General features: G+C 46.4%; 10 protein-coding genes across 12 annotated transcripts; 3 read left to right on the forward strand and 7 right to left on the reverse strand.

The window, feature by feature from the left end:
- Positions 1-2,279, forward strand: BDBG_08216 (uncharacterized protein). Its single transcript, XM_002621139.2, has 2 exons — positions 1-837; positions 939-2,279. Exons 1-2 carry the CDS (start codon positions 766-768, stop codon positions 1,392-1,394), a joined length of 528 nt encoding a protein of 175 aa, XP_002621185.1. The 5' UTR covers positions 1-765; the 3' UTR covers positions 1,395-2,279.
- BDBG_08217 (ribonucleoside-diphosphate reductase small chain) lies at positions 484-3,876 on the reverse strand. Its single transcript, XM_002621140.2, has 4 exons — positions 3,713-3,876; positions 3,359-3,622; positions 2,932-3,265; positions 484-2,874 (listed from the first exon to the last, which is right to left on the reverse strand). Exons 1-4 carry the CDS (start codon positions 3,740-3,742, stop codon positions 2,261-2,263), a joined length of 1,242 nt encoding a protein of 413 aa, XP_002621186.1. The 5' UTR covers positions 3,743-3,876; the 3' UTR covers positions 484-2,260.
- A 270-nt stretch (positions 3,877-4,146) lies between these two features.
- On the reverse strand, positions 4,147-6,210 carry BDBG_08218 (endo-1,3(4)-beta-glucanase). The gene is made up of 4 exons (XM_031723464.1): positions 5,541-6,210; positions 5,228-5,463; positions 4,717-5,143; positions 4,147-4,642 (listed from the first exon to the last, which is right to left on the reverse strand). The coding sequence occupies exons 1-4, from the start codon at positions 5,661-5,663 to the stop codon at positions 4,466-4,468; spliced, it is 963 nt and encodes a 320-aa protein (XP_031580639.1). The 5' UTR covers positions 5,664-6,210; the 3' UTR covers positions 4,147-4,465.
- Positions 6,211-7,666: 1,456 nt separating this feature from the next.
- BDBG_08219 (uncharacterized protein) lies at positions 7,667-8,573 on the reverse strand (the record flags this gene model as incomplete). Its single annotated transcript, XM_031723465.1, has 2 exons — positions 7,667-8,136; positions 8,261-8,573. 2 exons carry the CDS (start codon positions 8,571-8,573, stop codon positions 7,667-7,669), a joined length of 783 nt encoding a protein of 260 aa, XP_031580640.1.
- Positions 8,574-9,703: 1,130 nt separating this feature from the next.
- On the reverse strand, positions 9,704-10,997 carry BDBG_08220 (solute carrier family 25, member 46; the record flags this gene model as incomplete). The annotated part of the gene is made up of 6 exons (XM_031723466.1): positions 9,704-9,796; positions 9,872-10,017; positions 10,087-10,558; positions 10,636-10,765; positions 10,828-10,902; positions 10,981-10,997. The coding sequence occupies 6 exons, from the start codon at positions 10,995-10,997 to the stop codon at positions 9,704-9,706; spliced, it is 933 nt and encodes a 310-aa protein (XP_031580641.1).
- Positions 10,998-11,381: 384 nt separating this feature from the next.
- BDBG_08221 (WD repeat protein) lies at positions 11,382-15,304 on the forward strand. Its single transcript, XM_031723467.1, has 3 exons — positions 11,382-11,709; positions 11,785-12,016; positions 12,083-15,304. Exons 1-3 carry the CDS (start codon positions 11,629-11,631, stop codon positions 12,859-12,861), a joined length of 1,092 nt encoding a protein of 363 aa, XP_031580642.1. The 5' UTR covers positions 11,382-11,628; the 3' UTR covers positions 12,862-15,304.
- On the reverse strand, positions 12,092-14,954 carry BDBG_08222 (uncharacterized protein). The gene has a single exon (XM_002621145.2). The coding sequence runs from the start codon at positions 14,904-14,906 to the stop codon at positions 13,062-13,064; it is 1,845 nt and encodes a 614-aa protein (XP_002621191.2). The 5' UTR covers positions 14,907-14,954; the 3' UTR covers positions 12,092-13,061.
- On the reverse strand, positions 15,080-17,859 carry BDBG_08223. Of its 2 annotated transcripts, none has more exons than XM_031723468.1 (7): positions 17,512-17,859; positions 17,245-17,448; positions 16,856-17,184; positions 16,762-16,802; positions 16,616-16,690; positions 15,949-16,559; positions 15,080-15,894 (listed from the first exon to the last, which is right to left on the reverse strand). In XM_031723468.1, exons 1-7 carry the CDS (start codon positions 17,581-17,583, stop codon positions 15,622-15,624), a joined length of 1,605 nt encoding a protein of 534 aa, XP_031580644.1. In that variant the 5' UTR covers positions 17,584-17,859; the 3' UTR covers positions 15,080-15,621. The 2 variants fall into 2 exon arrangements, with proteins under 2 accessions (XP_031580644.1, XP_031580643.1); XM_031723469.1 differs by having other exon boundaries at positions 15,091-15,894; positions 16,856-17,178; positions 17,512-17,828.
- Positions 17,860-17,938: 79 nt separating this feature from the next.
- BDBG_08224 lies at positions 17,939-20,612 on the forward strand. 2 transcript variants are annotated; one of them, XM_002621147.2, is made up of 2 exons: positions 17,939-18,132; positions 18,188-20,612. In XM_002621147.2, the coding sequence occupies exons 1-2, from the start codon at positions 18,050-18,052 to the stop codon at positions 19,248-19,250; spliced, it is 1,146 nt and encodes a 381-aa protein (XP_002621193.1). In that variant the 5' UTR covers positions 17,939-18,049; the 3' UTR covers positions 19,251-20,612. The 2 variants fall into 2 exon arrangements, with proteins under 2 accessions (XP_002621193.1, XP_031580645.1); XM_031723470.1 differs by having other exon boundaries at positions 18,015-18,128.
- Positions 19,304-21,370, reverse strand: BDBG_08225 (uncharacterized protein). The gene is made up of 3 exons (XM_002621148.2): positions 20,779-21,370; positions 20,493-20,701; positions 19,304-20,399 (listed from the first exon to the last, which is right to left on the reverse strand). Exons 1-3 carry the CDS (start codon positions 20,851-20,853, stop codon positions 19,946-19,948), a joined length of 738 nt encoding a protein of 245 aa, XP_002621194.1. The 5' UTR covers positions 20,854-21,370; the 3' UTR covers positions 19,304-19,945.
- Positions 21,371-21,608: the final 238 nt, after the last annotated feature.

The following is a 21,608-nucleotide window of genomic DNA, read 5'->3' on the forward strand; positions in this document are numbered from 1 at the left end:
CATAATCCGTATGAATAGCAAATATCTGATCATGATAGGGAGGTATATTATGGGATGAATATATGTATATTTCGGGAATATTCCAGGCTGTTTTTTGTCTCTTCAAAATGACTGAATGGACATTCAATTTTCATATATTTTTTCGGATATAGTTAAAATGTATGTACTTGGTTGGTATGGTATGTGAGATAAATAAACTCCAACCCAAGCTCTGACGCCGATATAAATGGCGGCTAACGTTGCGGCTCCAATTTTTCACTTTCCCCACTCCACCACACTCACACCACCACGTCTATTTGCTCCAACAAAACACCCCATGTTAACACCCGATAACCTTCTGATATAACTTCCGTATTACTTACCACTTGGGTACACATCTATCTTCTTCTATATGTACGAATCATAAACCAATTAACAGACCTTGCAGACTTTCCTCCACGTCGAGCAAGAGCAAAAAAAAAAAAAAAAAAAAAAAAACCCCTTCGAAAGTCCGCGTATCATCCCTCTCGATAGACCCTTGGACCTTGAACAGAGGTTTACATACCTGGCCAATACTTCAATACTTTGAGCATATATGTATAACGAAATCATACCTCGACACCGCCCTGCATAATTGAAAGCAGATAGCGGGCGGCTAAACCCAGGCGCATCCTGTTGGAGATCAACCACCTTGACCGAAGTACGCTCAGCGGTTTGAGCTCTGAGGTGAAATCGGTGCCAGTATTGATCCTGAGCGAGTGGAAGAGGGAAGCGAAAACCACAAAAATGCCGTACCTATCCACTTCACAGGAATATCTAGAGCAGTCAGCGCTCCTGCTCCAGGCTTATCCAGACACGGTATGTCGAGTGAGAGCCCTGATCAATAGTTATTTATGCATCCAAGCGCAAATATACAAATATATCACTAACACCGCCCTCCTTCTCTTTAATCCCTTCAGACCCGAATAACAACAAAATACTCATACCCTCGCCCCAAAAAATCATCATCCCAACCCACCTCCACGAAACCAAAACCCGCCCCTACAGGTACCTCGACACCATCCACACAGACTCAATCACAATCACAGACACAAACACAAACACCAACCCCCGCAACCATAACCCTCAAAACCTTCCATCCAACCAGCGGCATCTGCCTCAAATACCGCACGAACAAAGCCGCGGAAGTCGGCCGGCTGATTGCTGGCCTGGGCAAATTGGCGAGCGGCGCGCCGGTTGTTGAGCCAATAGCAGCAGATACCGGTATGGCTGGGGATACGGAGATGACAGATGCTGCGACTGCGCCTGCGTCTGCGACTGCGACTACATCGGGACCCGGTGCTGGTGCTGGTGGAAAGGGTTCTAGCAGTGGTGGTGGGGGGAAATCGAAGAAGAAAGGGAAGGGGAAGAAGTAGGCTATTTTGATATTATTTATTTATTGCCCCTCCCCCTTTCATTTTCAGGTACATAATTATGGGATTTTCTATTGAGAGAGATCATGAGACTCGAAACATGGGACCGGATACAATAGATGGCTACTTCAAGAGTATTTTTCTCCCTCGTTTATTGTTTATAGAAAATATCTGACATAAATTATCCGCGCTGTGGTTGGTTAAATTGATTCATACATACATGACAGAGTCAAGAGCCATGATTCCGGTGGCCTCATCCTTGTGTTCCACCCCAAGCCATATTTGCACCTGTATAACTCGGATGGGCGGAAGGCTTTTTCATCAGTGACGTTATATATTTGGCTGCTAAAAACTAGATTATGCAAAAGAGCAGACAGAAATTTCTCATCTCCGCCTGCCCTTTGCTTTTCTTGTTTCTGGGACACATTTTGAAATTGAGGATAAACATAATGCAAGATACAACATAAGACGGGCAAGGACAGGAGTAAAAATATAAATAAATAGTAGGAGACGCCGTAACCCAATACGTAAGAATTTGTCATGAGACCCAGCCGGTAAAACGATGAGGACGAAGGAAAAAGGAACATCAAATGCAGTCATGGAGCCAATATTACGAGGTGAGAGGGGAAAAAAAGATAACAGAAAAACACATAAGCGAGTACAATGCACCAAAAAGAGCCACACATAGAAGTACAGGTTATCCGAGGCAGAAACCACTAGAGGGTATCTGAAGTGTAGAAATATACACTGTGACTGGGGGTATGAAGTCCGAAACAAGAAAGTAGAATGGGGGGTATATGCGTCACAGACGTCAAATACAAGATGGAGAGGAGTCTATCCATCCCAAGAAAGCAATGACACGAAACAGTTTAGAAGTCTTCGTCGAAGGTGAATGCACCTCCATTCTCGATCTGCTTCTCCGTTTCTTCAGTAGCAGCTTCTTTCTTGGTGCTTGCCATGACACCGGCTTTTTGGTAGTCGCCAACACGCTTTTCAAAGAAGTTGGTCTTGCCAGCTAGCGAGATGTTGTCCATGAAGTCAAATGGGTTGGTGGAGTTGTAGACTTTCTTGTTGCCCAATGCAACGAGGAGGCGGTCAGCGACAAACTCGATGTATTGGCACATGAGCTTGGCGTTCATTCCGAGAAGCGCGACTGGGAGCGCATCTGAGAGGAATTCCTGCTCTATCGTGACGGCCTCCGTGATGATCCTCTCAACCGCCTCTGGGCTGGGGCGGTGGCGGAGGTGGGAGAAGAGAAGACAGGCGAAATCAGTGTGTAAGCCCTCGTCACGAGAGATAAGCTCGTTAGAAAAGGTAAGGCCAGGCATGAGACCCCGTTTCTTGAGCCAGAAGATAGAAGCAAAGGATCCACTAAAGAAGATGCCTTCGACAGCTGCGAAGGCGACGAGGCGCTGCGCGAAGCTAGATTCTTTATCTTCGATCCACCGGATGGCCCAATCAGCCTTCTTGCGGATGCATGGAACTAGAGAACGCGTTAGGTGGAAATTTCTCTAAAATTAGAGTGGGGAAGAATCCATACTGGTGTCAATGGCATCGAACAGATAAGTTCGCTGCTTTGGCTCTTTGATATACGTGTCGATTAGGAGAGAGTAAGTCTCGGAATGAATATTCTCCATCATGATCTGGAAGCCGTAGAAGCAGCGAGCCTCAGGAACCTGAACTTCACTGCTGAAACGCTCGACCAGGTTCTCGTTGACAATGCCATCCGAGGCAGCGAAGAATGCCAAGACATGGGAGATAAAGTATCGCTCATCATCGTTCAATCTGTTGTTCCAATCGTGAAGATCTTTTGATAGATCAATTTCTTCTGCAGTCCAGAATGACGCCTCCGCTTTCTTATACATTTGCCAGATCTATATTGAATCGCGTTAGTTTAGCTTTTAGGACGTGTTGAGAAGGAAAAACACCACTTTACGCGTGACGCGTCGAAGGGAGTGGGAACATACCTCGTGATATTTAAGTGGAAACAAAACAAATCTGTTTGGGTTCTCCTGGAGCAATGGCTCCTCTGCCTCGAGCGCTTTCATTCCAGTCAGAGCTTTCTTCTCTGTCTCCTCTGGTCTCAGAGGCGTAGTCTCTTTCTTCTCAAGCAGCTTGGGGTCAAGGACGAGAGCGACGGGCGTCGTAGCATTTTCCTTGCCGGTAGGCTCGAAGTTGAGCTTCTTAGCAGGAGAGTCATTCATTTTCAGGTTTTCCAGCGAGGATGCAGTCTACATGAAGCTGTTAGCTGCACACGGTCATCTATTATCATGGACGCGTCGGGTACGAGGGGAGTAGCGCGTGGAGGCTCAGAAGCATACCTGTTTCGACGGGCTGACTTGAGAAGCCATTGTAGCGAGTATTAAGACACAGTGAAACAATTGAGACAATAGAGACGAGAAGTTGCGTGGTGTGAGAACAGCAAACCTGGTGTTGAGGGTGAGATGGGAGATTGAAGATACAAACGATGGCGAGGGCGAAGAAATAAATAGGCAGGCAGGCAACACGCTAAGTCACGGGACTACGCGAATCAGCGCGACTTCGGCAGCAAACAAATCACGTAAACGCGAGGTGGGTTTGCATTGTTTGTTTTGTCCTGTCACGTCATTGCTTGGCACCTTTCGACCAAATCAGAAATTCTGCGCTTCAAATTGGTAAACGATTTACACAACACTTGCATAGGCACTCAAGGAGTCTCTATACTCTGGGGCCACTATTCCCTGAGGCCTCTGTACCCAGAGAGTCTCTATACCTGGTGATTTCTTACCTGGAGGTCTCTATATCTGGGGGAGCTCTATCTCAGACGCCTCCATATCTGGGGATCTCTATACCTGGGGGGCTCTATCACACCTTGGGGGCTCTATACACCTGAGAGCGTTCTATAACTGGGATCATGAAAATGTTGTGAGATCTGTCAAGGAATACTCCTAACAATGTCTATATCTATATACATGATAACGAATGGGGTATGTACATGTACATGTACACACGCAACATGCGATGGTCCAACGAAATTTGAAATAAGCCAAGAAAAGCATCAGAAAATGACATGAAACTGGGTCAAGCTCCTCGTGTTAATATGCGGCATCATTCTTGGCGAAGACACGGACATATTTAACAAGCCAGAACGCGCCCTTGAACTCGGTCGGATTATTCTGCACAAATTCCCGGCATGTCGGAGCTCTCGCTGCACAGCTGCTGCTAGACCAGACATTACCAGCCCAATCGCCACAGAACGTGATGTCGAAAACCTACGGGATGATACGTTAGCTACCACATCTGGAAGTTTGTGTGTCAAGAACAAAGCAATCAAGCAATGACATACGATCCTCTGCAGCTTAATGTGAGCGGCAATGTCACATTGACCCTGGAACTGGGCCATCGGCCTAGGCCACGACGCTGGATCTGGGGTTCTAGCAATGATATCCTTAGGGATATCATTACGTGGGAAGAACCACACGGTGACTGCAGATGGTGTTATTTCTGTGGCGTACACTCCGCCTCCATTTGCGTTGAATCCAGCACCGTACGATGCCGTGTCCGAGGAGCTGATGCCACAACCGGCGTTGGGGGGTTGTCCCGCAGCATTGACATCGCAGTTCGATGTCAGGATGGTGCCCGTGAAACTTCCCGAGTTAGTAATACTGCAACCGTAGTTGGTGTGCATGGACATTAAGTTAGTAGCTTGCGTGTTGACTCCTTCCACAATATCAATTTCGCCATTATTAGGCCAGTTTGGCCCAACGGTCCAGCTGATGGGAGGTTATAACTTTGTCAGTCTGGTTCTTCATTGATACGAGAACTCACCTCGGAGGATAATCTATGTTTTTACTTACAATGCAGGCCAGGTCCCGCAAATCCCACCGGGCATGTGCTCAATGTCCGTGATTATCAGGCCTTTATCATATTCCTTCTTGCTGCTAACTCGAACACTAGATCGCCCTCTTCCGGAGGCGACGTTTGTGCTATCGACTCCCATATATATAACGTCGTCTGTAGAAGAGACTAGCCCCTGATATCTCGCGGTGGTTCGATCGAGATAATTGACATATCCATGAGTAGGATCGTCACCCTAGAATATACAAACTAGTGAGCAGATATTCCGGCTGGGTTACACTCAGCTAAATGACGATCGATGCCAGGACTCACCGAGAAGAAATCAAATGCCTGGAAAAAGGTCCTCGCTGTATAGTCGTCTATCAGAGTATATGCCGCTTGGGAAAAGACGACAAAACTATTCACACAAATACGGATAGATACGGATAAATGCATCGTGCCAATACGGTATCAATGAAGTCTATCAAAATCCAAAGGAAGCAAAAAAAGAATAAAAGCCTGGGAATAAGATATAAGGAGAGTGCCGGCAAATTTGGGAGATTAAATATCCTCACCGGGCACGCCGTTCTTTATCGCTCACAAGAACGGTCTTCCCGGGGCGGAGAGATAATTCCATGAGGAGGAGAAGGCGTGAGGGAACGGACAAACCAAATCGTCTTCCCTTGCAAAATTCATTTGCATCCGCAGCACATGGAGAAGTCATTTCAGCATGCCTACTCTTCGTCCGGGGTGGGCCGGGAATGAACGCAACAGTGGAGGAGGATTGAAACCCAACAGATTTAGCCAACAGCGATATATATACTTATAGCTAAAAGACAAATAGCTGAATTCCATTCGATCAACCATATCTAAAGCATCATCTCTGACATCTCTCCGGAGTCCTAGGGCCAACCCCTCTGAAGTTCCTCCAACCTATCTACTACCTTAGTAGCATGGTCGAATACCATGGGACTAGGACCAAAATATTTAGTAGGCCCATTACCAGATTGATTGGTCCCAGTGCACAATACTGGGACTACTCATACAGTCCTAGTGGGACTACCACGAGTAGGACTACCAGTGGGACGACTTACCAGTGGGACTACTACTATTAGTTACTACTGTCTAGTCCTCGTCACATTTTTTTAAATGGGATCATGAATTTCATGTTTTAACTTCTACACTGTAATATTAAAATCCGTTTTACAGAGGATCCTCTCAAAAGTTTGATTAGCACTACGAATTTAAGGTGTAACTAACTTTGTTACAGGCATAAAGTATTCTCATTCCCTCTCTTAACCAGAGTTCTAAGAGAGGTTAAAGTCTGTGGCACCTGAATAACCAGCTACAGCTTAACTAAAGCTAGCCTAAATCCCAGGGACTTGAGAAATGGAATGATAACAGTATTACAGCTTAAATTCTTAGCACTAATCAAAACTTTTGAGAGGATCCTCCATAAATGAGGTTAAATATCATTGCCAAGGAATGCTAAGAAATGCGATAGATTAAATTTGCGGGCCGACCGGTTCCACCCACAGCCAGGTGAATTCGGCGATTCGCAAGCATCATAAAAAGGCCACGTAGTAGCTCTTGAATGCATACTCCAACCTTCCATCAAAAGAAAAGAAAGAAATAATAGTAACCAACTGAGACCGTGCCAATCGCATTGCTCGGAGACCGGGGTCGGGATATTTTTATAGAGTCGAACTTGGGGCCGGTTGACTAATTTACTTGGCACGCGCATACGCAGCGTAGTTACTTGTTCTATCAATATCGTTTTTACTCCGTAGTTTGGACATGCATCGGCAGAAATTTGAGAGTAGTATACAAACATGAAAATAGCTTCGGAAGCTGGAGCGTGGATGGCAGGGGGAAATACAATCATGAATGGGCAGCTAACTCTTCTCGATCACCGAAACCTGAGTGAAATATCTAATGCAGTCCTGGCAGGCTGAGTCTTCTGAAGAATTGATGGCAGGAGATGAAATGCGCTTGAGCCACGGTGCAGCATTTTATTCTCCGGTCGTGGCTTGCTACCGGCGAATATCAGGGATCGATAAATAATAGTTAGGTTAGTGTCTGGAACCTACCAACGATGTTAGTAGCTGGCGCAGTTTGTCCGTATCCCGGCGAAGCAAGGTAAGGTACCTCAATGTCACACAACTGCGCCGCCGTCCCGCGCCGAAAGGAGACAATGTGCTCTCTTCCATTACTTAAGGCTGCTTGGTCGGGGAAGTCTTTTTCCTATCAATATTTCGAGAGGCGCCTCAACAGCACTGATATCCGAAGAACTTCTCTGGCCGCAGTTCGCCATTAACGCTTCTTGAGGAGCCTTCCACCTTTTCCCTCGTGTAGGTAGTAAAGCTGGGATAGGATCTCATCGACGCAACGCCGCCAGACGACCATGTAACCAAACACCATTCAAGCTTCATGAAATTTTCCATGCTCCCTACAAAGGACTACATCTCGCCCACAAGACGCCTTTTCAGCGCATCATCATATTTTCCACTCTGCATGATCTCTAAAAGCCGACCCTGGACCTCCTGGACCTTCGAGGGAGGAATCAACCAGACATTATCAATGTCCTCGCACCCGATCTCGATTGATTTCCCCACCGTTGGCCACATGCCATATGGAAACCCGGGGTTGATCAGCTCGATCTCGAGATCAAGGAAGTAGTCCTCATCATCTTCCAGCCAGCGTATCTCGTCGAGGGGGTGAAGAGGAGGGTCCGAAATTATACCGCTCCAGCTTTGCTCAAACCCGTCCGTGATGGCGATAAATTCTTTATAATCTGCTGGCAGCTTAATGCCCAGCTCTCTTTCAGTTGCTGCAATTTCCTCCAGGCTTGCGGGGTCGTGGAATAAGGACCCAGGAGGGCCATCCATGTAATCCCGGAGGCTGTCAGGATTCGTCCGGGTATTGTTGTCTAGGATTTTCAGCATCTCTCGCATGGTGAGGGGGTCAAGCTCCATCCTCCCTTCCCGAATTCGCTCGACAATAGTCTCCTCGAGTTCATTTGCGTAGCCCCGTACTTTGTCATCGTTTTACACCGATAGCTCTGGCCAAGGTGCCATCTTTCAAAGCCTCCCAAGCTCTTCGCGATTGCGTAAGATAGGTCAATTGCTCATTCGCCTCCATTCGCTTTGCAAAGATGCCCACAAGCTCTTCTACCGAAATAAGACCCTCTTGCGCATACCTCCTTTCTTTGAGCAACCATCTCAGGTCCAATGCGCTGACAAGTGTAGCTGACGCAGTCATGGCAGCAGCGCCGGTGCTTGCGTCCCGGGAGTTGGACTTGACTTTCTCAAAGGAGTCCAGGAGGGTTTCAATACCGGAAGAGATATATCCTCGCTTCCCAAGCATTCCACTTCTCCACGCCCAGATTGTGCCTTGAAAACAATCTTTCGAGCCTTGTAGAACCAAGTGCGGGCATATATATCTTCCAAAGCCCGTATCTCATTGTAGACATCCTCCATCGTTACATCCGCTTCTTTTGTCCCCTCCCTCACTCCCCCTCCACCTCCTCTCTGGCCCGCTTGAGGCGTATAGATTTTTTTCTCCTTACTTTTCGTAATTCTCTGTTTCACTTTTTCTTCTTCTCCGACGGGCCATTTGCCCAACTCTGTCCGCAGTAGCCATAGAGGTTGTACATGTACATTGGCCTTGCAATATCTCACGTGCGCATTGAGGCAGGAAATAAGATTTATGGCAACATCAATGTAACCAAGGGCAGCGAATTGTTGAATTCGCGACGAGACAAAAGCTTAGAAACTCACTGTCCCCAAACTGCAAAAGTTTGCGGCGGGAGATTTGAGTTTCGGCTCCGGAAGACATTGTCAGGGGTTGAGACTTGAGTGTGTTTATCAGGGTTATATCGTTGCTCTATGTATGTGCTTCGCTTGCGTTTCTTTGAAAGAACGAGGTTCTGCGGCCGTTGTAAAAGCTTTCGTGGCTGCAACTGTTGCCTGATCTCATCTGCCCCCTTCTCTGAGCGCTAAATTCTTCGATCCAATAATGACTTGGGAAATTGATGAGTATCCTATTTTGATGATTGAATATATCCGAAATGTATCGGGGCAACAGAATTTGCACATCAGCCCGTTTAACCAGGGCACGGTTATAAATTTTCACTGCATACCTGCCACGGAAGTGTAGTTACAAAACAAAGATACCCCCCCTGAGTGACAATGAAACGGGCCTCGAGTCTGCTGAAAAGGGAAAGGGAAAAAAAGGCGGCTGGGGAAATCAGAAAACAAACGAGGCCCAAAATCTAAAATTCTAAAGCTTGATATTAAACCACCTGAACAAAGCCGAAAACGATAATATGAGACTGAAACGAGGAAAATTCCAAAGCTCTCTAGCCGATGCTCGAAGTAGGGGGGAACGGTAAAGAGACGCTATCGAGTGATTGAAGTAAACGATATAACCAGGCAACATTTGCTGCAAATGGGTATCTGATCGTCTGGTATATTTTTTTGAAAACTATTGGAGAACTACATTTTTTCCCTGACTGATTCTGGTATGATGCGGTCTTCTACTCTCCGTAGAAGTTTGTTGGTTTGTTCGGCCAAACTCAGGGTCAAAACCTAAGTTTTTTTTAGTTGGTTATAGATGCCTGAGTGTGAATATCTGGGGAGGAAGTGATTGGATTAGAGACGCACCGTATGGGGTAGAATACGTGCCAAGTGAGCAAAGTATCCTTTATATATCGCAAGAACACCTTCTTTACTGATGGTCTTGTAGAGGCAGTCAAAAACACCCTTGTAGAGGTTTCCGGTTTGGTTATACATTCGCGACATGATGGTATCTAGAAATGCAATCAGCCAAGCCCGAATTTTGAGAAAACCCCATATTAATTGGGGTTGAATTGTCATACCAGGAGGGTGCATAACACAACAGACGACGAAGCCGCTACAGGCACTACTCGCCAGGTGCAATGCAGGGCCATCTTCCATTCCGAGGTGTTTTATCAACCGCCGTTTTGCGAAGAAATATGTAGGTAGTTGCACCGAGCTACCAAATCCGGTACGGACCATAGCGGCATAAACTCCACGATATAGGCCTCTCACGCCCTCACCTCTGTGAATTTGGCGTAGTCCATCCACGGAGTTTCTATACATATGCTGTGTACCTACAGGCAGGAATGGAGAAAACGATTGGAGTCGTGTTTTTACTAGGAAAAAGGGAGATCCGGCGGCAGCACCCAAGATGCCCGATGCAGCTCCCGAAAAGACATTTATGCCGAGGGATTGGTGGGCTGGGTCTTTGTAAATCGCTTTCGTGACGCCTACCCGAAGAGGTTCGTAAAACCCAAGACGACAGCCATTAAGGAGGACCTGATAGATATACTATATTTACCATGTATGTAAGTATATTACCAGAAGGTAAAGGGAGGAAAGCATTGTGACGGGGAGATGGGGCTCACTGCTGATCCGATCCCTCGGAAGAGGCCCCGAGCTCCTTCGTTTTGGAGAATGACTCTGACACCGTGAAAAACGCCCTTGTATTTGCGCACTGCTTCCTGCTTTGACTGAAGCTCTCCTTGCAACTGAAGACTTCAAGGGAGTGTCAGTACATGTAAACTCCCGCTGACAATAGAGCGCGACCGCCATCATACCGAATTTTAACGGTTTCGAAGCTGTGTGTAACCGTGACCGCACCGCACGCTGCCAGACCTCCCGCGATAAACGCCCTGTAACCCAGAGAGAGCACCAGTCAGAATCATTTCTTCGTTTCTCGCGGGAAAAAAAGTGTGTGCAAGGTTGTTCACCCGGTAGTAGTAGACATTTCGTGTGTAATGGTAGGATAGACGACGTGACCGCGACAAACGAATGCGGCCAAGGGGAAAAAAAATAAAAATAAAAAATGAAAAAAAAGTAAAAAAGTAAATTTATAAAGAGCGGAGAGAAGGAATCGCGAGACACCAACGGTCGGTCAATCCGCGAAACACAAGAAAGAAGAGAAGTAGAGGAATAGGAACGAGGCGAAGGAAATGGAGCCTCTGGAGAAGTCAGACGAGCATATTTGGCAACAGATCTGGCTCCTTTGTTCCTCGCATATACAATGTTGCACAGTGACTTTTGCAGCCGCAGCGTTAGATTATAGCTTTGATCGGCGCAACTCTACTATGCGTAAACTGTAACTTATACTTCCGATCTTCGGAATCAGCAGCGCCGCGGCTGATCGGATCAATGTATGTCCGGCGCAGATCGTCGAGCTTGAGCTATTTATCTTCTTTATGCAGGCGAGCTTTGAATAATGGAAACAGACAACCAAACCAACGTCAAATTCGAGAACTGATGGAAGGCGACTGGGGTTGGGCAGAAATACAGATATCTGATTGCTGTTCGCCCAACGATCTGTTTGGCATTCCTTGATTCGCAATTCCCACCTCAGTTGCCCGGGTTTTCTTTTCGTAATGGCTGAAGTCGCGGGGGCTCTCCCACCTCAACCCGCCGCAAAGGTAACGGATATAATCAAGAATTATAGAGCATCAAAGGTGAGTAAATGCAGCAGCACAATCAGCTATTATTAGTGTTGTGCATGAGAGCTAACCTTCTTGCCTTTCATTCAGTCTTTTCGAGGAACTCCCAAACCGGATGGGCTCCCTAGCAATGTTACCTCTTTGGATTTCGACGACCAAGGCGATTACCTGGTAGCGTCCGGAGACGATGAAACACTACAAGTATTTGATATTAAGGAAGGGAAACTGACCAAGACTGTCCCAAGTAAAAAATATGGAGTGCATCTGGCAAAGTTCACCCACCACTCGCGCCAGATACTTCACGCCAGCACGAAGGTGGACGGTGAGCTCTCCCCTTGGTCCAAGATTGCTAGCTTAGCAATTCCGTTTCTAACATGGGAGGCTACAGACTCGTTACGGCTTTTAGACTTGCACAATGAAAGTTATCTTCGATACTTCGCCGGTCATACGGACAGGGTTACCTCACTTGCAGTTTCTCCAGGGACAGATGCGGTTTTGTCTTGTTCCAAGGACGATACCGTTGCGTTGTGGGATCTCAATTCGAGGAACGCCCAAGGGAAACTTAAACTAGCTACCCCTTATCTAGTTGCATTTGACCCGTCGGGTTCGGTCATAGCAATTGCCTCTCAGTCTACATCGTCAGTACTACTCTACGACTTTAGAAACTATGACAAGCCTCCTTTTGCGACATTTGACCTTGCCCCACAAGAAGACCGATTCACCCCTTCGACAAGGGGCAGGGCATGGACCCGCTTGGAGTTTTCTAATGATGGCAAGCATCTTCTTGTCGGAACAGACTACCACGGTCATTTCCTATTGGACGCCTTCGAGGGTAATATTAAGGCGTTTTTAATCGGTAAAAGTGGACCCACTGGACGTGCTGCCCCTGTCTCGAGTTCTGGAAAACCATTAGGCCAGGGGGACGTTTGTTTTACTCCAGATGGACGTTACGTGCTTGGCGGTGCTGGCGATCAATCTGATACTCTCGTCTGGGATACCCAACAATCTCCGGACGCCAGTTTATTCCTTAAGCCCGCGTTCCGCCTGCCATACCGTGCCCGCTCCGTTATCGTGCAAGCCAATCCGCGGTATAACATGTTCGCAACAGCAGACAAAGAGATCACGTTCTGGCTCCCAGATGATAACGCTAAGCCGGCCGAAAAATAAAAGGGCTTTCTAACAAGTTCGTTTATTAAGGACTATCTGATTCGAAATGGTGTTTCCAAAACCCTCTCTTCAAGGCTAGTTGGTATATGGGTAATAGGGTAAATAGATTAATCCTCTTGCCGATGTCTATCGAAGATCCATAACACGGCGTTCGCCGCATCATGGGAGGCATGACTTTTCTATATATTTGGTATCTGTTTTCAGGCCTTCCTATTGCTGTCCTTGCCAATCAAACTTCTGGCTGTATCGCATATCCAAACTAGGGGGCCTGACAATTCGTCATCGCCATTTCTGTTTTCCTCGACAAGGACTTCGATCTGCTTAGCTACCGTCCGATTGCTCGAGATCGTCATGAGGCCAGTTGCCCAGCCATACAGGAACACGCTTGTGTTAATGTCGCTTAATTGGCTCGCAACTATGCGAGCGACAGGCGGCAAGACACCGTCTGCCCAGCCCCGTTCAATTTCTGCATGGGCATTTACTACTCTAATGGGAATGTTCCAATTTAAAGGAACTTTGTGGTCCGATAACTCCTGGAACTGGGATATCAAATCCTCTCTATCACAGTTTATATCCCCCGCCATCATTATTTTCGTCCTTTTCTTCTCAATTGCAGTACCGATTGTCTCAACTATTTCATACATTCTCTTGGCGGCTTCTTCAGTGCATACAAGCTGCCTGTCTCCCATTGCCGGCCAAAGTTCAGAGGTGACCAACGGCTGTTTTGCCTCGAGTTCAATCTGGCGGGTTATTGCGGGATGATGACCGGCTGATGGATCAATATTTTGGAAATGCGATAAATCGGACACTAGAGCAAGGAGTAAGGTACAGTCGACATTTAATGTAGAGGTCATATGTGGATGAGGATTCGGTAGTAGTGTCAGAAGAAGCTCTTCCACTGTCTTGGTTTGGTGGTGGCCGTTATCTTTTCCATTGGGGGCTGCCAGCAGCTTGGCCGCATCTTCTGTGTCCGTGCTACACTCTACTGTAACACCGGTTTTTCGAATATCTTTAATAATGGCATCAACCTCGGGGGTTTCCCCCTCCACAATTTTTGGGAGCACAAAACGGATCCGAGGATGCTTATATCTGACTCTGACTAGGGCAGCCGCCTTTTTCATGTCCGTAGCAAGCCTTACTAATTCGATGGTATCCTCGTCATCATCGTCGCTGTCATCATCATTCTGTAGCCTATAGACCTCGGCTCCTTGCGCCTCCCCATCTTCACTGGTCGAGTCACATCCCATTTCCCAGCCCCTTTTGGCCAACTCGAACAGTAGCCGACTAGTAGTGACAGTAGACACCTTGACCCACTCCTCCCCGTTGTCAGCTACTATATCCACCAGCACACTTCTCTTCTGCAACCCTACTTTGCTCAAATTTTCTTCGACCGCCTTGTGCGCATCTGCCGAAACATGTAATCCCTGTATTGAGCGCTCAAGATCTCGGGTTGAAGTCGGCGTAGCTATCCCGTCCATTCCATCTCTTCCAGATCCATGAGCATTGCGCTTAGCTTTGTACCAGTAAAAACGCTTGCTGAACGCAACCAGACCACAACAACTCGATTTTGACACGTTCCACACAGATGAATAGAACGGGAGGTTGGACGATCGTAGAGAGTGTAGGACCCGTATCTCCGCTTCATCCTGGCTAGCCTTCTCGCCATCGTTATCACCATCGCCATCGGCTAGAGGCCCATCTATCGGAGTATCCGTTTTCGCGGCTAGCTCTGACAATTTCTTCAAAGATTTCAACTCGGATTGCACGAAAGACTTGAACTGTCGCAATTCAACTGCATTGGGTTTACCAATGGCTGCAAGATGGGATTGAAGGAATGCGAGTTCGGACAGGAGCGCGTTGCAGTCCTCGAGCAAAGACGCCGCGAGACCTTTGCTGGTTTGTGGTGGGGTAATGACTGACCCCGCCATCATGATTTTCTCTGTCTCAACGAGGGAAGAATGGAAATTAATGAAGGGAAATACAGAGACGCAGGAAAGCAGAGAGTGAACGTGGACGATGAAGGTCAGAAATAGAAATATGTACATATATAAGTGTGCGATGGATGCTAATTGTTCGGGTAACTTTGAGGACGGGTTTCTATAACTACGCGGGGAACTAGGATTACATAAACTGGCATCCGCCTGACGTAATTTTTATCCCTCACTCGAATCTTGAAGCTGTTCAAGCCTGATATAGCTTACCATATTTGGTTGTAGATGATTATGAACATGTAGGAAAAGCAATATTCTTAGTATCTTAAGATATAGTCAGAAGTTGTGTACAGATGGATATATATAGTTAATTTTTCAAAAATGATCCATGCAATGACACGTCGGGGAGCTGGCTCCTATGCTGAAGTGAAATGTCAAATCTGAATGTCAAATCTGAATGCATTGGAATCTGCTAGAGTTGAGAAACCCTAAGTAATCATCAGACAGTAAAAGCAAACGAGTTTCATAAATCGAATTCATGTGTATCCGAGGCGGGAAGGTTGATGAATATAGCGGAACCAAAATAGAAAGCGCGCATAGCAAGGGCATGAGACAAATATGAAAAAAAAAAAAAAAAAAAAGGACGCAAAAAGAAAAAAGAAAAATACACAAATAGGAATCGTATATAGAAAAGAGTCAAGACAAAATAAGAAACGAAAAACGCCATTCTGTTAACCACATCAAGAATAATTTGGTAAGCATCAAAGAAAATCGAGCATTGAGCTAAATTATAGTAATAGAGGAATTGAAAACAATTGATTCTTCTGTATTACTCGTCGTCCTTCTTCATTAGGCCTTTCCTTTCGCTCGAATTGCGGGGGGATTCATAATCTGACCATCTATCGCCGTCTTCTCCAACAGCGAAGATTGTCTCACCATCGAGAGAGTGTCTGTTTTGGTTCGACGAAGATGCCACAGGTTTTGGTAGAACAGGGGAAAGTTCCCTTTCGGGGCCATCTGGTCCTCCCGTACCAACTCTCTCCTCTTCGTCGAGTGAGCTGCCAAAGGAGCGAATTTCGAACCCGTCATCTTCTTGTGCAATCTACAGACAAGTTAGATAATTGTAAAAATATTAGGAACGAATTTTGGAGCTTACCTCATCGCTCATTGCGAATCGCCTGTTATTCACCGTTGGTCTCCACAGGTATGCGATAAATGCAATATCGAACAGATAGACAATGTTAAGCCAACCATCCAGCACGAACCATCTTGACTTCCAGTGGTCGGGAACGAAGTCCGCGACCCTGCGGCTCGCAAACACAAAGGAATTGATGAAAAAGAAGCCAAAAATGACAACAATACTTCCAAGGATGCACCACCACAACTTCTTATACATGAGAGCTTTGACGTTTTGCTTTCGGTCAATCAAATCTTTCATCGTTGCGCTCAATGAATTCAGCGTCCAGACATAGAATGCTGTCAGAGTCCCTGCAAGGGGGAGAATCACAAGCAGAACTAACGGCCCAGCGCTATCAGGCGTGATGGATAGACTGGCCACAGCATAGATAACACCAAACACAAAGTGGCCAATCGCAAGGAATCGGACATAGACCATGGTGCGGCCAAGTGAGGGTTTCACAACGCCATAGCCCATGCAAACGATTAGAAGTAAGAAAAATGAGAATGAATTGCGACCGGCATTAAGAACGGCAACGATGATCATAAGTACTTTGGCCACAGCATTTGAACCGTGCCGATTTTGATAGTCTGGGAATTCGTTAGACATGACGACAATATGAGTATCAATGTGAGTAAGCACTAACCGTAGAAACCCCAGGTCATAAGTTGCTCGACAATGAGGAACACAATGATAGCAGTGATATAGTTTTGGACGGGTACTTCAGGCGCATTAGTAAGAGAATAAGACGCATCTATGGCCGGGGATGACGAATAGAAACAGTATACTGACAGATATCATGTCGGTTTTGTACATATAAAAATGCCCAAAAGCTAGTCTCGTTAGTTTGTCCAGCTCAGAGGGGACATCTCAGAAGTATGCTTACATCCCAATCACCGCGTAAACAATGGTAAGAGCGCCATAAAATGGGAGTTTCGGTATCTGGGGAGCTGGGAGCTCTCCGTACGAATTTTGAAATGTTACCACCCCCTGGTAATCATCACCGGAGAAGGCGTATGTGCTGACACAATAAAATCCCGTTTTCGCGACGGGGTAGTTTATAGGTTTAGGATCTTTTAGGTTGATGGCTGTTGAAATAATCGGAGACTTTGACACTTTCGCAGCATCCTCAGCTAAGATAAACGAACCCAGTTGTTTCTTCGTACATAGTTTGGCCGCGACGTTCTCTTGGTCGCATATGGGCTCTTTCTGTACCTGAGATAGGTTAGCACATGAAGATGAGGAATAAGAAACAGATAAGTATTTGGGACATGCCTTCTCCTTGTCGCCTACCGGATATCTCCCGATCAGATCTTCGTCTTTCCACTCAAATATCACCAGACTAACAAGATGATCGGCCTCCGGATTCTTTAATTCACCCTTCTCAAACGCTACTAGAATAAATGGATCCTGGTCCCCTCCCCAAGCTTTCCGGCTGTACATCCCGGAGCATTGTTGCCGATTCGCTTCATCTTGTTTCTAGGAACAAAGTAGTCAGCCATGTGTGCGCTTCGATGAGAGTTGATTCATGTGGTAACCTACCAATCGCACCTCATTCGCAAGAGTTCCAGTCGCAAGCAATCCTAAGTAGAGGCACGAGAGTAATGCCTTCATCGTGGTTCGGCCGGAGCTGGAACCTAAAAGAGCCGGTTCGGACCAGCTCTCAACGTCCAGCTAACAAAGCCAGTCGAGTATCGTGCGAAGTTCAACGAGTCCGTATTCCTCCGTCACAATAAATGGGTGATATACTGGGCTTCGTTATTGTCATTTGTTGATAAAGCTGCTTGAACTGTGAAACCCTTAAACTGGGAAAGCTGTCGACTTCTTTTGTCCGCGTCTGTTCTTATCCTTGCATAGCCGCATTAGCCGCGATTGCACTTTCGTGTGGTAGTTATCATTGGCTGGAACGTAATTTGCACGTGAGCTAGAGAGTTCCCCCAGGCCCAGGCGGCTAATGACGTCGAGGGAGAAAAAAAAATATGATAGAGTTTCGATATTTTTTTATAGTTACTATTTTTCAACTATTTTGTTCCTCACATATTAACGTTACATCACCATTTTCTTCGCCTAGACAGTCATTATGGCGGGAAAGGCTATGGGGCCTTGCCTTGATTGCAAGGTCGCTCCGGCCACCCAGACGGTTCGAAAGAGGGACCTTTGTCAGTAGGTGTAACTCCTATATCTATCTGTTTGACAGTACTGATGCGGCGTTTCGCAGACAGTGCTTTTTTCTGTTTATCGGATCCAAAGTCGTGAAGCGGATGGAGAAATATCGACCACGCAACGCTGAGAAGAATAACCAGAGAAAATTTCTCTTGCCCCTCTCTTACGGCGTCTCGTCTTCGACATTGCTCCATATTCTGAATCTTCAGCTAGAGCGGCAAATTTCGAGTGGCTTAGGCCGCCGTACTTATGAAATTCATGTCCTAAATGTCGGAATTTGTGGACAGCCCGACAACCACCGACTGGATTTATTCTGCGAGGCGTATCCTCTCCATACATACACCCAGGTTCCCTTACACTCGATATTTAAGTATGATACAGCCATAGAGGATATAATATCGGAATATGGAGGCCCTGAATTTAGGGATGACCAGTCAAAGATGGACCAAGAACGCTTAGACCATTTTCGGTTATCACTTTCGACTGCCGCCGCGCGAACAGACATTGATGGGATATTGTTGACGAGGCTAGTTGTTGCCATTGCCAAGGAGCTGGATTGTGACGCCATATTATGGGGGGATTCTGATACGCGTCTCGCTTCGAAGGCTCTCTCAAATGTAGCCAAGGGCCGTGGATTTTCTGCTCCTTGGGATGTATGTGATGGGATGACGCCGTGGGGGATCCAGTTCAATTTCCCAATGCGAGACGTCTTAAAATTCGAGTTATCTACCTACGCCTCACTGGCGCTCCCAAAATCACTGAACGTTGTCGACTCTGAGCGTCCGTCCGTGGACAATCTATCTAGTAAGAACTTATCGATCGAGGACCTCCTTGCGCACTATGTTGAGACGCAAGGGGAAAAGTATCCAGGCATCATGGCAAATATCGTTCGTACGATTGACAAACTTCAGGCGCCGGCCCCCGATACTGGGTATAAGTGCGTATTATGTGGCATGCCGGTCGATATGAGCGGCGAAGACCCCTCAGCTCTAGGTGGCTCAGGGGGTTCTCAGTATGTCTTAGAGGATAGGAGAGAGCGACCTATGACTGGCACGTTGTGTTATGGATGCGCAAGGACGCGTTTGGATCTTGTACCTCCGAAATCAACGCCAGCTTAGTTTACGGAGTGTATTGGTTGTTCTATCAATTTTCGGAAACATTTCGAACTCCGCACGCTGCCGTTGTTCCCTTCTCAGTTTAGCCACCTAAAGCAGCCTCGCCGGCGCGGCTAACGCTTCTAAAGCCGCCAGTGAAACTTGGAGCTGACTGCACTGCGTTGATTTCTAGCGTAATGTACCCATATACCCACCATTACTGTTTATTCACCGGGAGTGACGACTTCTTCCGATGCTCCTCTGAAAGTACGCATTCCATAATTTCGCAAGATCGACATGCTTCACAGGTGAAACCACCACTGTTTTTATTCTATAACAAACTTGGGATCGTAGTATCCGGTTGACAGAACGGACTTCTGATCTCGTTGCATGGCTAAATCCTGAATTTTTGCCATCTCAAAGGCTGCGAGTCAAGCTTTGATGATATTAGGCTAGCCCTGATATCTCAACAGGCAGCATCCTAATAGCTTTTGGATTCTTAAAATATTGCAGGAACACACAAGTTACGAGGAGTTGCATCATTGTTAAATATATATTATTATTACATAGCTTAGATATTGGAAAGAGATATACAAATTAGTCAACTCCGGCCCATATTATGCTCATGTAAATGCAAATGGGGTATATGGAAAGCGGACAAAAGAGAAAGAAAATAAAAAAAAAATGGGAAGGAGAGAGAAAATTAGGAGAAAAAAGGTTTACATCCTCCCCATTTCGATATCAGGCTCCCTCCTGCGCCCGGCGGAGGGAGCAGGGTTTCTCGACGACTTGTCCGTGTGAACCCGTGCTGGTTGTGGTCGAGCGGGTGAATCGTTTCGTGGTGGAGAAGTATTACGTCCTGAGCCTTCAATGGTTGGTTGTCCGTCATGAGTTGTATCAATCCGCGCAGGCTCGTGCAGAGGCAAACCTGAGTGCTTCAGATTCTCCTCTCCGCGTTCCTTCAGGAGCTTTTCGAGGAGAACAGCGTTTCGAGTGTTGCATTTATATATGGCGTCCGCAAGGTCGCCAATGAAAGGAATCAAGCCGACGAAGAAGTCGATAACAATGTTAAAGAGCATACGCATTCGAATGCCGCCGGGGAGACCACCTTCTATTTTGTTACAAGTGTTTACTACCATCAGGGCCATAAACATATCGAGCGCATCGCCGATTCTATTTAAAATAAGAAGAAAGTTAGTTAAATCCTACACGATTTGACAAAGGGAGGTTATTATTTAGAATGGAGAATTTTGTAGATTCACTTACGCTGGCACTAGACCAATGACGCTGCTCCATCCGAAGCGAATTCCGCAAAAATTGCACAGAGAGAGGTCCAATCTATATGCCCGCCGCTTCACCTTGGTCAATATCTTTGCATCGTGGGCTGATATGCCTTCCGGGGCGGCCTTGCGCTTCTTTTTGGTCGTCGGGCGTCCTAAGAGGTTCGTTGCAGGTACTGTCTCGAAGTATGGGTCCTGGTGCTCCGGAGGATGAAAAGTTAGCCAGCAATACCCCTATTTTCATGCACACCGGGTGTAAATAGTGCGCTTACCTCTTGTCCAAACCGATTTTCAGCAGACTCCTTCAATAGCTTCTTAGAGACGACACCTGCGATCTGTGCGGCCATCTCTGTGCCAACCGTGTGTTTACTCAAAGTGAATGGGCAATATTGGCATCAACTAGCATTGAATATGAAGATATGAGAGTGCTGCAAAATGGCGAGTTGAAGAACCAGGAAGCTATGAAGTCAGTAAAAGTGGGAAGAAATATATACAAAAGGAAACAGAACGAAGGAAGTATTTTGACTATAAATGAATAAAGGAATAAACAAAGGAACCAAAGGAAAAATGTTTGCTAGGACTGATTGTTGTTTTGGAGAATGAGGCGGCCAGTTAATGGACACACGCAGCGTCGCATCACTCCCTCGATGAAACAACCACGGACTTCTTTGACTGATTTCAGGTTATTTTTAACAACAAGAGGCCATCCTCAAACATCCTGCTGGCCAGTCATTGTGATATGGAAGGTCTTTTAACCGGAGACAAACTGGAGAGTTCCTAGCGCCGGTGCTTAGAACCCTGAAAAAGTTGACCATTGGAAGCTCCAAAAGATACGTTGAGCCCCTGTAATTTATGCCATACAACGACGTCACTGATTTTGGTGCGCAATATACATCCGTTACCAAAGTTTCAATATTTGGCAATGGGGGTTGTTGCTTGATGACTCAGCATCCAATTGCCACATGTGGTGGTGCAATACTGCTTTGCCACAGTATCCAGTAGCCAATCAGAATCTTTATTTTGATTCCCCAGCATGGACACCTTTCATCGGGAAGAGCCTCAGCCTGGTGATGGTGATTTGAGTCAACCTTGCGAACAACGT

The sequence above is a fragment of the Blastomyces gilchristii genome (genome assembly GCF_000003855.2).
Source record: "Blastomyces gilchristii SLH14081 genomic scaffold supercont1.23, whole genome shotgun sequence".
In the NCBI taxonomy this organism is placed as follows: domain Eukaryota; kingdom Fungi; phylum Ascomycota; class Eurotiomycetes; order Onygenales; family Ajellomycetaceae; genus Blastomyces; species Blastomyces gilchristii.